Source organism: Oryzias latipes, chromosome 24 (assembly GCF_002234675.1).
Source record: "Oryzias latipes chromosome 24, ASM223467v1".
Taxonomy (NCBI): Eukaryota; Metazoa; Chordata; class Actinopteri; order Beloniformes; family Adrianichthyidae; genus Oryzias; species Oryzias latipes.
The window spans coordinates 15071776-15085000 of NC_019882.2; the positions used below are offsets into that span (position 1 = coordinate 15071776).

At 38.6% G+C, this 13225-nt stretch overlaps 1 protein-coding gene across 1 annotated transcript; it reads left to right on the forward strand.

Annotated features, from left to right (window-relative positions):
• The first annotated feature begins 4282 nt into the window (after nucleotides 1-4282).
• LOC105357196 (G-protein coupled receptor family C group 6 member A-like) lies at nucleotides 4283-12235 on the forward strand. Its single transcript, XM_023953257.1, has 7 exons — nucleotides 4283-4874; nucleotides 6441-6607; nucleotides 7305-7414; nucleotides 7594-8343; nucleotides 9729-9938; nucleotides 10241-10367; nucleotides 10474-12235. The coding sequence occupies exons 1-7, from the start codon at nucleotides 4591-4593 to the stop codon at nucleotides 11649-11651; spliced, it is 2826 nt and encodes a 941-aa protein (XP_023809025.1). The 5' UTR covers nucleotides 4283-4590; the 3' UTR covers nucleotides 11652-12235.
• Nucleotides 12236-13225: the final 990 nt, after the last annotated feature.

The following is a 13225-nucleotide window of genomic DNA, read 5'->3' on the forward strand; positions in this document are numbered from 1 at the left end:
AATGAAGACAAAGGACTCACATTGCTCCACATGACATACATTCACTTGTACGTATTGTCCCATGTTATAACATCATTAGTTACATTGAAACACTCAGAAACATCAGCCAGGGACAATGAAATGACTAAGACAAGTTGTCTTGCACCATTTAAGGTTGTGGTTTGTAAATGACAAAAGAAATCCCCAGAGGGTGCTGTTAGAGTATTTTCTTTACCAGAGTTTCACTTCTGTCTCCAGAAGATAGATTACTGTAAGCCTTCATTGTATTAACCTGTGACAAAAGGAAAATCAAAATCTTAAAGACTCTTTTCGTCTCCTTTGGGTTCTTTGTGCTTTTTTTTATTTTTTAAAATAAGCCATACATCTTTGGAGGGTATATCACTAAAAATGATCAATAATAATCCTCAAAAAGAACATTATTCATCATTTTTGTACTTAATGACAAATAGTTTGTCAGCAACATTTGAGAAAACAAATTTAATACAGAAATATGAAGAAAAACGTCCCAAATCTGAAGTCAATTAAGTACTTTGGTCTGAAAGGGAGACTCACAAGTTCAATGAAAGCCTTTCAAATTTTTTATTTTTTTAAAAGGCGCAATTACATCTTTCCTCATCTTTATTTGCAGGTGTGTTTGTCTTATTTTTCTGGTCCAAAGCTGTCTTTCATGACAAATATACATGCATGCACGCAGACAGACGAAAAAGACTAAATAAGCTCGAGGCACACAAGATAGCGTGACAATAAGTGAAAGAAAACATCCCAAAAGGCTTGTTTTTAACTTGAATTTACTTATTGGTTTTTACACCAGCCGCTGTTCTGAAAAAGGCATTGCTGTCTAGGTCGAGCTACTTATTTATAACATGTTTGTTATAAATAATTACAATTGTTGTGCATTTGTTTTCTGATGGGGATTGTTGTGTTTGTCAAAGCTCTATTGTTCCACACGGTGGAGCCATGGAGCACAAATGCATCTCCAAATCCTTCATCAAGTAACATTCACTTCATTCTTATTGTCTTTTAGGAGAGGCCATATAAGACATACTGCATGCTTTGTCGCACAAACTCTACTATGCTTTTACACAAGTACTATTATAGTCCTGTAACACTATTAGGCTATAGAAGTTGGGTACTATCAAACCCCCAGGCAAATACTACCAAACTCTTGCATACAAGCTCAATCTCAGTATCCCACAAAAACAGGTTTTAAATTTCAAAATTGATAAAAATGAAAATAGAAATGTATTTGTATTTGTAGTTGTATGTAGAAACGTTTTTTTTCTTTGGCTCTTTGAAATGTCTAAATAGTTCAATAACCTTTCAAAAAATATAGAATTTCACTTTTTTGCTAAAATTTTTTTAAAGAACCTTTAGTAATCAATTTCAAAAGTTTAGAAAATGTGTTTTTTTTAATCCATCTTACATTATTTTTTAGTAGATAACTAATTCAATGTTTGATAGCACCATAGAAACCATCATTACCTCCATTACAAGAAATCTGTAATATTTTATTATCACATAATTTTAAATTAGAAGAGTTGTATTCAAAAGGGCATATATCATGGTCATACATGATTCCTCTATTATAACTAAGGCTGTCAAATGGTGTTAGGAAAAAGCCAAGTCATATATACATTTGAGTTTACCGGTATTTGGAAACTGTTGCTTTAAGAAAAAGAACAGAGGAAAGACTTGTCACCTTATTTTGATCAACTGTTATTTTCACTGATTTGCAGTTTTTGTGTTGTCAGCAGGTCTTCCCGACCTTTTTTTTTCTACTATGCTTAAATCAAAAAGTAAAATCCATTGCAGTTGCTAAACAGCTTTTTTTGTTTAAACTGATACATTTAAGAGGTACAAAACTAATATTTATAAAATTAAACGTATGTTTTATTAAAAAGTCACCTCTCCTGTGCAAAGATCAGTATCCTGCACATAAATGACTTAAGATGCACTTCTTTTTATCAAATGTAACCTTTTCCTCACAATGTGTACAACCAGGAGCTTAGTAGTTGATTTTGTTATTTGAATTCTGTCTTAAACAAATTTTAAGGAAGTTGCCTTTTGTGTAGTAATCTTATAGTTATTTTTTTCCCTTGTTTTCAACATATCTTGGATTTTTTGTTCTTTGAGGCCCTTCTTTGCTTCTATCTTCCTACCTCTGATCATCCTTGGTATGTTGCACCTGTTTTCTTCCTGCATGTTTCATTCTTTTAGTTGCTGCCTTCTTGGGTAATCTTTGTCCTCGGGCATACTTACAGCTTACTTTGTTTTTTAAGTTCTTCAATTTATTATTTCCATCTATCAGAACCCGGTGAATCCCCTTTGGGGTCATGGGGTTGCTGGAGCCTACCCATCTACTGTTAGGCGAAGGCGGGGAACACCCTGAACAAGTCGGCAGTCTGTTGCACGGCCCCATGCTTATTAATTCTTTTGTCTTTTGCAATTGAATCTTAGCTGTGAAATGAAAATATTTGTCAATGTAGGTAAACAATCGTTTGCAATTGAGAGTTTGGGGAAAGAGGAGAAGGAAAGTGTGCAAACACGTGGAGGAAGATTTCAGGTGTGATGTGGGACAAAAAAAGTCTGAAAGTAAGAATGAAAGGAAAAGTTTAGAAGACTCATGAAAGCAGCCATGTTGGTTGGGTGCCCAAATGCAAGCCTTGAAGACTGGTGTCCTACATGTTTTCCAACCAAGCTGCCATTAAAGTTCCTTATTGGCTAAACACACCTGATCCAGGTAATCAACAGCAGGGTTTCTGGAAAACCAGCAGGCCTGGATTTGGGCTCACCTGAGAGACTCTGAGAAAGAGACAGGAGGCAGAGCTGAAGGCAGCAAAGATGAAGATGTTGGGGTTCTCTTTGGGTGTGATGAGAATAGATAGGATGAAGGGTGAATTCATCAGAGAAACAGATCATGGTAGATGTTTTGAAAATAAATCCAGCAAAGCAGATTGTTGGGTTTGGACATGTTGAGAGGAGGAACAGTGCATATTGGTGAAAGTATGCTCAGATTGGAGCTATAGTACCATAAGAGGTCCAGAGGAAGAGGAAGTTCATGGATTTATTGAAGGAGGGCATGAGGGGGGTTGGTGTGAGCAAGGAAGATGTAGATGAGATAATTAGATGGAAGCGGATGACCTAAAAGGCTCTAAAAAAACCAAATGATTAAAAAACATACGGTAATTAAAAGAACCTAAGGTTTTACAAAAGACCCAAGCCTAAACTTTGAACTTGCGAGGACTTTCTTCAGAAAAATATGGAAAAAATGCTGTGTCTTTAAAAGGAATGTTTTACCATAAATACATTTTTGTTTGTTGAAAAAAAAACACATTCTTATATGTGGGATTTTTTAATTCTTTGCTGTACTTCACTGAAGTGTGCAGATCTTTCTTTCCGTGTCAATCTTCCATGAAGTCCCACAAACATTGTTCACACGCTAACCACACAAGTTTCTCGGTTTCTCTCACCCAAGCTTATCCAATCCTCAAGACAGGTCTCAATATTCCTCTGTTGGGCGTATCCCAAAGACTTTTCCCCTTCGGGGTGACGGGGCTGCCGGTGCCTATTCCCGCCACTTGTGGGCGAAGGCAGACAAACAACCGAAGGCAACCAATTCACCTATGAAGCATGTTTTTGGATGGTGGGAGGAAGCCGGAGACCCCGGAGAAAACCCACTCATGCATGGGGAGAACATGCACAGAAAGGTCCCCCATTGGTGTTTTGTTCAGGTCCCCCAGCCGGGACTTGATCCCCCCCGGATCTCTTCTTTCTGTGAGGCAAGAGCGCTAACCACTGCGCTACTGTGCAGTTTAACTTAAAAAACAAAAAACAAAAAAAAACATTGCAAATATTAAAAAAGAGGTGCTATAACAGCCCTAGGTTTTTGATTTGAAATGTTTTATTTCAAGCAATTAAATAAAAATAATACACAAAAGCAATACAATCATCAGTTATACATTCATACAGTAACTAATCAAACTTAGGATAATTAGACATATTAATAAATATTGCTTGAAAGGGAGTGGAGGGAAGCGAACTTATATAATCCCACCCAGTTATACTATAACCATTTTATAACATGATTTAACATTATCCGGTTCCTAGCTTTTATCAGACAGAATTAAGAATCTTAAAGTATCAAATATAAAGTCAAAGGATTTAAAAAAATGTTTTTGTTTGCCCTTTGAAGGCTTAAATTTAAAATTATTTATCTAAGAATAAATATTTTAAGCAATTTGTTTGCTGTAGGTTGCAGAAAAATATATTTTAGCAAACAGTGCAAATGTTCAACAAACAAAAGAAGTTCTGCTCTAAGTATAACCTGCAGCTGATAAAAGTGTGCAGAAATACTTCCTTCATCTTCTCTGGAATCTTTTGCAACTTTTTGGGGAAACCCATTATGTTTATGCATGTTCTAATCTTCCTGAAGTGTTGTGCAAAACAAGTCTGAACCAGATTTACAGTAAATTACTTGATCACAACAGAAGGTTTAATCTTTACGAGACGTCTGCAAAGTGTTGGACAAAAATAGCTCTTAACCAGGAAGAAAACATTTTTTACATTCCGTGACTTTGCCCAACAGTGCGAATGGCAGTTTTTATAAGAAGTGGAGAGATGATAGCTCTGTCATTTGCAAATGTACTGGGGACCTGGACACAGCTGGGACAGACACTGCTGTTGGTCATAAAAAAGATGACAACATTCCTACGATACAGCTTTTTTGTTGTTTTTTTGTTTCAATGTTTTTTCAGCACCTATTGGACAATGGAAGCCAAAGCGCCGGGTGATATAATAATTGGAGGAATATTTCCAATACATGAAAGTGTGCAGGAACATGGCAGTGACAGTAACACCACATGGACTTGTAACAGGTAACTTTTTGTTTTGTCAACTCCAGCACTTCATTAGACAGTCTACAGTCATGGGCAAAAGTTTTGAGAATTACATAAATATTGGAAATTGGAACAGTTGATGCTTAAGTTTTTATAATAGCAATTTGCATACACTCTAGAATGTTATGAAGAGTGATCAGATGACTTGCATAGTCCTTTTTTGCCATGAAACTTACCGGTAATTTTGAAGAAAGGAAATTCCGCTGCAATTAATTTCTGTCATTAAAAGACCAGCTGAGATCAGTTCAGTAATCGTCTTGTTAACTCGTGTGATAATGTTGACGAGCCCAAGGCTGGAGATTATCATGTCAGGCTGATTGGATTAGAATGGCAGACTTGAAAAGTTAAAAAGAGGGTGATGCTTGAAATCATTGTTCTTCCATTGTTAACTATGGTGACCTGCAAAGCCATCTTTGTGGTGCATAAAAATGCCTTCACAGGCAAGGATAGGGTGGCTACTAAGATTGCACCTAAATCGCGAATTTATAGGATCATCAAGAACTTCAAGGAAATAGGTTCAATTCTTGTTAAGAAGGCTTCAGGGCATCCAAGAAAGTCCATCAAGCGTCAGGGATCTCCTAAAGAGGATTCAGCTGCGGGATCGGAGTGCCTCCAGTGCAGAGATTCCTCAGGAATGACAGCAGACAGATGTGAGTGCATCTGCATTTTTGGAAGATGGCTTGGTGTCAAGAAGGGCAACAAAGAATCCACTTCTCTCCAAAAAAACCCATCAGGGACAGATTGATTTTCTGCAAAAAGTATGGCGAATGGACTGCTGAGGACTGGGGCAAAGTCATATTCTGCAAAGAAGCCTCTTTCCAATTGTTTGGGGCATCTGGAAAAATGCGTGTCTGGAGAAGAAAAGGTGAGCGTTATGCCAAAAGTAAAGCATCCTGAGACCATGTGTGGGATTGCTTCTCATCCAAGGGAGTGGGCTAGCTCACAATTTTGTCCCAAAACACTGCCATGAATAAAGAATGGTACCAAAACACCCTCCAACAGCAACTTCTTCCAAAGGTCCAACAACAGTTTGGTGACAAACAATGCATTTTCCAGCACGATGGAGCACAGTGCCATAAGGCAAAAGTGAGAACTAAGTGGCTCGAGGACCAAAACGTTGATATTTTGGGTCCATGGCCTTGAACCTTCCAGATCTTAGTCCCATTGGGACTTGTAGTCAATCATCAAGACCCACTAATTCTGACAAACTCGAAGAAGTGACTATGAAAGACTGGGTTGCTATCTGGATGCCCAGAAGTTGATTGAGAGCATTCCCAGTAGAATTGAAGAGGTCATAAAAAAAGAATGGCCAACACTGCAAATACGGACTCGTTGCATAAATGTCATGTAATTGTCGATGAAAGCCTTTTAAAGTGCTCGTAATTAGATTTCAGTACATCACAGAAACAACCAAAACAAAGATCTAAAAGCAGTTTAGCAGCAAACTTTTAAAAACTACTATTTGTGTCGTTCTTAAAACTTCTGGCCATGACTGTACATTTAAAAAAAGTTTTCTGTCCTCACCTTGAGTAACTGGTTTTACAGGTTAAGCATCGGGCGGCTGTCTCAGTCTATGATAATGGTTTATGCAATTGAGGAGGTAAACAAGAAACGTGAACTGGGGAACATCACTCTGGGGTATCACATAGTTGACTCCTGTGGTGAAGTTTCTGCAGCACTAGAAAATGTTCAAGTCTTCATGAGAAAAACCCGTGAGTATTCACAACGGTCTCCAAACATTTCCTCATTGGCTTCCTTACTGTCAGATTGGTATTTGTTTTTACAGCCTTAACGATGTTCACCGTACTTCCTTGTATTTAAAAGTAGTATTTTTGTATTTATGTTAGGTTAGTGGCCAACAAATTTCTTTGGGTAAAAATAGCCTCTCACCCGACAAAATGGGTAGGGCTATGATATATAGAAATGATATATAAAAATAGAAATGGTTGGCAAACTACGCTGATGAGAGCCGCTGATGTTTATTTTACCAAGCTATTCTTTCAGAGATTACAATTTTTTTTTACTTAGGTAGTTGAAAACTTTCAATATATATTAATGAACATCGTTGAGTTAACCACTGAAGTTGGCAAAAATTTGGTTTGAAACTTTTAAAACCATCCTCATCTTATGTAAAAGGACAGTCCAGTATAGACTAACAAAACACACTAAAAAACAAAAAAAACTCCTGTTAAAAGCTTTAAAGAAAGACTAACTGGACAATATCTTTTCAGAAATAAACTTTTTAAAGGAAAAATGTCCAACATCTAGTTTAAAATAAATAAGTATTAATAGTGCTTGATGTACCTGATGCTGCTACGTCAGTGATATTGTGAAAGTATATTTGTCCAAAGACGTCTTCCAGATGTGATTTTAGGTTGTCTTCCTTAAACGTTTTATGTTTTCGTGCAGGTGATATCAATGACCCGGCTCTCCCTCCTGTGCTGGCTGTTATAGGCGGCTACTATTCAGAGATCTGTGTGTCAGTTACAAGACAACTCAACCTGGACAACATCCCAGAGGTATGACTGAGATTCCGAGTTTCAAGAAGCTTTTTCTTTAAGTAAAAATAGAAAGTTACAAGTATAGAAATGCATTGATTGCTTGTGTACAGAGTGGCGTGATCATAAACTTAGCTTGAAGTCTTGAAGTTTTGCATAATTCTGCATAAAAAGTAATATCTGTTTGATCTGTTGCACAGATAAGTTATGGAGCAACCTCTGGTCTGCTAAGTGATAAAAACAAATTCCCAAGCTTCATGAGGACTGTACCTGAAGATGATTACCAAGTCCAGGTCATCATTCAGATTCTAAAGCACTACAACTGGAACTGGGTTGGTGTGTTGACAACCGACGGTGAATACGGCCGCTATGCTATTGAACGCCTTCAGGTCCATGCAGACAAAGCTGGCATCTGCCTTGCTTTTGTCTGCATTCTGCCAGAGTCTCTCAAGGCCAAAAGAATCATGCACACCATTGAGGGCGCTGCCAACAAAATCGCGCAAAGCAATGAAGTCTCTGTCATCATTTCCTTTGCAAAGCAAAACCACATGATGTATATTTTTGATCAGGTTCTCCAAAAACCTGGAGGCAAAGGAAAAGTTTGGGTGGCCAGTGATAACTGGTCACAATCAACCAATGTACTGAATACTTCAAGGTGGAAGCTGGACGATGTAGGAACAGTCATCGGAGTAACACTGAAGTCTTCCAAAAGCCCAGACTATACCAGGTTCCTTAAAAACCTAAAACCTGAAGAGTACAAGAACAACGGCTTCTTGACTGATTTCTTCAACTCAAGTGGCACTGAAGCTTTCAAGAAAGAGCAATTGATTGACATGACATACCCTTATGGTCTGTTCAGTATTCAGCTGGCTGTCAAAGCAATCACTCAGGCTCTCAAAGATGTCTGCATCAAAAAAGAGTGCAACCCAAAAATGCTGAAACCATCTGAGGTAATCACACACATGACTTCAACATGTGATCGCTGCCCTGGTTCATGGTTATTTTCCCACTAGGTTAATGACAAATCCTGGAATAATTTACTAATTCAAATTCACATTATGCCATGAAATTACACAATTTCAACTTTTTGTCATTTTTTTTTAGTGAGAATTTTACTACTTTTATTTTTTTTTGCACTTTGTTATAGTTCTTATTACTTTAGACCAGTGCTTCTCAATTATTTTTTGCCAGGCCCCCCCTAGGAAAAGAAAATGTTTCGCGCCCCCCCTGACCCCCCCCCCCCCATAACCCCCCCCCCCACACACACACACACACACAGACACACTCGCGCGGTGACAATACATCAGGTCAGTATCTATAAAATTTGTATACCTAAAATTGTATCTTTTAACACTAACAAAAGAAAAAAGCAAAATAAATCCACTTTCAACAAATATTAACTTTATTTAGCCACAGAAACCCTGTTCTAGTCTAAAACAGAAAAGAAGCTGAAAGTACCTGAAATAAAAAAAATCTGTCATTCCTTATTTAAACTAGAAACATTTTGACCAACTGAACCATTTGATGCCGAAAAAAATAATTCAATCAATAAATAATATTAAATCTAAATTGATCTGAAACATTAACACAGCAGCACCAATATATTTAACGTTTTTAGTCTGAAGAAATAGGTAAAAACGTGCTGATTTTTTTTTTCTAAATGACGGATTGTTTATTTCTGATCTCATAAAAGTGCAGCTGTTTTCCTGCATTACCTGCTGTCTTTATGTCTGTCTGACACCAACTAAACCACAGGCAGACAAAGAAAACATGGATGGAAAATAAAGACACGTCATCAAAATGTCTACAATAGTTCATAAAGAAAGACATTGTTAGCATGAGCTTAGGAATCTAAGGGCAGCGGTGATCTTGGGCAACAGGCAGCGGTAGCAGTGGTCCGCGTGCCCCGATTCCCCTGGCAGACAGGGCCCACACCACCCCTCCCCTTTCGTTCTCACTCGCGCAGCCGCGGACAGACAGAACAGACAATAGGAACCGAATAGTGGACCAGATTATTTTCCAAGCACTGAGCCGCTGTCACCGCTGCCCCCACGTTAAATTTGCGCACCGGACAAACCTGTGCCTAAAACCGCCACCACCGCGCGCCCCCCCTGGCATCGCTTCGTGCCCCCCCCTGGGGGCGCGCCCCACTATTTGAGAAGCACTGCTTTAGACAGTCAACTTTCATTTAAATATAAAGTGGATGAAATGAATACTGAGCTTAGATGTACCTGAACTCATTAAAAACTTCAAGGAACTTCTAAAAACACATGGTTCTAGTAATAAACTCAAAAATCCTAATCTAATTACAGTTTGTCACATTTTGCCATTTCAGTTTAAGGATGCCTTAAGGGCAGCAAAGTTCTCCATGGATGGTAATGATTACTCATTTGATGAATATGGTGACATCAACTCTGGATATGAAGTGATTGTGTGGAGGGATCAGAGATCCTCTATGGACATGAACAACATCATTGGTTACTTTGACATACAAACTCAGAAGCTGATTTTTAACACACATGTAAAAGACATTCGCAGACACATGGTAAGTCTTTTTTATGAGTCACTTTTATTTTATTTTTTTATTTCTCATGCACATTGATTTGTAAAGATCACAGCATCAATGATTTTCCTTGTTTGACTTGTCTTCAATCATATTAGAAATTTAAAATGTTTAATTCCTTCAGTTAAAAGCTTTGACAAAAGTTGTTGGTTGTTTTAACACGGCCTAATATTGCAGGTTTATATTAATTGATTGAAATTAAGCAGCTCATGGCACAAAAACAAAGAATGAAAAAAAAAAAACGATTATTTGCTTTCATCATGAGGTTATGTTGGTCTTCACAGCAAGAAGTGACATCCAGGTGCTCAGAGCCCTGTTTTCATGGCACCAGGAGGAAGAGAGAGGACAGCCAGCCTGTTTGCTGCTATCAATGTGTCCCCTGTCCTGCCAATCACTTTTCTAACAAAACCGGTGAGTGATGACAGAAACTAAAATGTTACTATAAAATTAGTTCATGAATACATGGACAGGACTGTCTCCTGGTTGGACTAACTTTTGATGAACCTTTACGTTGCAGATTCTGATGACTGCTATAAGTGTAACAATGCTACTGAATACTCCATGGAGGGCAGTGACAAGTGCTTTCTCAAAAAAGTGATCTTCCTGAGGTGGGAGAACATGTATCACATTGTGCTGCTGTCTTTTGCTGCTCTTGGAGCTTTGCTCATCATTATTGTAGGAATAATCTTCCTTGCTCACTGGAACACCCCCATGGTGCGGTCATCTGTGGGCCCCATCTCCGTGCTGCTCCTCCTGTCTCTGTTTTGTACATTTGGTGCCATACCCTTCTTCGGGGGAAACCCCTCTGGTTGGCAGTGTCAAGCACGACAAGTGATTTTTGGCCTGAGTTTCACATTATGTGTCTCCTGCATCTTGGTCAAGTCGTTCAAAATCCTTATGGCCTTTGAATTTGACCCTGTCGTACAGAGTACCCTAGAGAAGCTCTACAAACCGTACCTAATTATTCCAATATGCATGTTGGGTCAGGTGGTGATCTGCACTGTGTGGCTTGCAGTAACGCCTCCCAAAGACACGTGGAATAATTATATAGCTGACGGGGAGCGTCTTAAATATTGTGACGAAAGGCTCTTTCCTGCATTTGGAGCCATGCTGGCTTACATTGGCCTTTTAGCCATAATTTGTTTTTGTGTTGCTTTCAAGGGTAGAAAGTTGCCTGGAAATTACAATGAGGCGAAGTTCATCACCTTTGCAATGCTCATTTACTTCATCTCTTGGATTATCTTTGGCCCTGTTTACGTTACTGTCACAGGCCAGTATCTTCCAGCAGTTGAGATGGTTGTTATTCTAATCTCAGCATATGGCATTTTATTCTGTCATTTCTTCACAAAGTGTTACATCATTCTGTTCAGGAAGGAGAAAAACACTAAAGAAAGCTTCAATGAAATGATCAGAAGGTACACCATGAAAGACGGCAAAGATTGGGATAGAGACATAAAGAAATCTATCTGCCGGAGTCTTCCCAATGATTCCATAAAACTCTATAATAGTCATAAAAAAGACATCAAAGCCTCAGATGATGGGGGAATTTCTAACCCTGCCTTGGAAACGCTGTCAAGTCCTGCATCAGATTCTGGGTTGGATGTGACGCCACGCATAAATCTAATTGTGACTCCATATTACCCCCAGCCAATGCCAAGACAAATAATCAGAGACTCCAAGGGAACAGAAAAGTGATTAAAAGTTACCTTTAAAAAGTTTAAATCAGAGGAATTAAACCTTGTCTTTTACTGTTACAAGTTAGTCCCACTCTTGTCCGTCCATCCATCCATCCATCCATCCATCCATCCATCCATCGATTTCCTTAACCCGCCATATCCCTGTTAGGGCCAAGGGGTTGGGCAAAGGTGGAGTACACCCTGGACAGGTCACCAGTCTGTCACATGGCCCCACTCTTGTTTTAATCTGTAATTTGATCAAGGGATTTTACCATATATAACAAACATGAAAATAAAAGTAATCATACTTTCACCTAGACTTTAGTGTGAACAACATCCATGTAAATTAAAAAAAATATACACTTTACAGATACACTTTAATTTGGTAAATGTTTTGTTAAAATATCTAATACTATTTGATACATTTACTTTTGTTCCTTATGGTTAAATGTCAGTGTGTGATATCTGTTAAAGTTTTTCTGTTTCTTGTTAGTTTAAAGGAAAGCTTCAATGTAAACTCAGCCCAGCAGTAGGAAACTAAATCCCAAAGAATAATGTGTTGTGATATATTTGTAAACTATTAAAAACAAAAAAAAATGATTACATTGCTCCTAATTCTTTGTTGTCATTTTTAAGTCTGCCATCGCTTATTTATTCTTTATTTTTTTAATCTTTAGGTGACATTTTTCTTTTCTTTCAATATTTTGGTTGGGAATAAGCACAAAAAACAAAAACAGATGTGATCCTATGAGCTGAGGATTCAATAAAGCATGTAATAGTTGCTTAATGTTTGCATCTAATTACATAAATCCAAAATAAAAGTGGGTAGACATGAACAGATCAGTGAAGCTGTTTTGAATTTTGCTTGTTTTCTGTTTCGTCTCCTCAGAGGCTCAGTTGTGGTTAACCCTACTGGTGTTCATCTATCAGTAATTTGCATATCATCAGACATAGCAAAGCAAATGTGGATTGTTCCACATCTGATTCATCACATGAGACGTGTTGATGTGTTCCTAACCAATGTCACGGGCGCCTAGCAGATCTATTGCTGGTCTAATTAACAAAACCAATGCAATTCGTCAGACAGTCTTCTGGTGGATTCTGTGGTTCCTCTGAGGACGACCCGCTCTGGTTTTTATGAGATTTTCTGTTATGCTGTTCTTTTTTTTTTTGCTTCACATATCTTGCTGTGTGTGTTTGTTTCTTTTCCTGAGTGAGTGTACATGCAGAGAAGGAAGTGTCGCCGGTGTGTGCATACAAACATCAATCTCCCGGTGTGTGTTTGTGTGTGTGTGTGGTGGGTGTTCATGCTTCACTGTGGGATGCGTTGATTAGCACTCGCTGCGGCTCAGCTCCCAGCTGTCCTTGCGGCCGGCCGCTGATTGAAACCAATCAGGCCTACGATGGCCCCATCACGGTGACCCCTCACCCCTCCCACCCCCGCCCTAATCACCTGCTGATTGGCCCACGCAGGGCCCCCTCCCATTGGAACGGAAGGTTAATTTGACCGGCGGATGAAGGTTCCAGGAGGGAATAGGAACGTGCACTGGGTGATATTGCATGGATATAGCCCAGCTGTCAATCACGGTCACT

Bases quoted from the DNA above. Each gene is read 5' to 3' on its own strand.
- LOC105357196 (XM_023953257.1), top strand. From the start codon at position 4,591: ATGGCAGTTTTTATAAGAAGTGGAGAGATGATAGCTCTGTCATTTGCA. The intron at 6,608-7,304 runs GTGAGTATTCAC...GTTTTCGTGCAG, and splicing joins AGTCTTCATGAGAAAAACCC to GTGATATCAATGACCCGGCT. The intron at 7,415-7,593 runs GTATGACTGAGA...TCTGTTGCACAG, and splicing joins ACCTGGACAACATCCCAGAG to ATAAGTTATGGAGCAACCTC.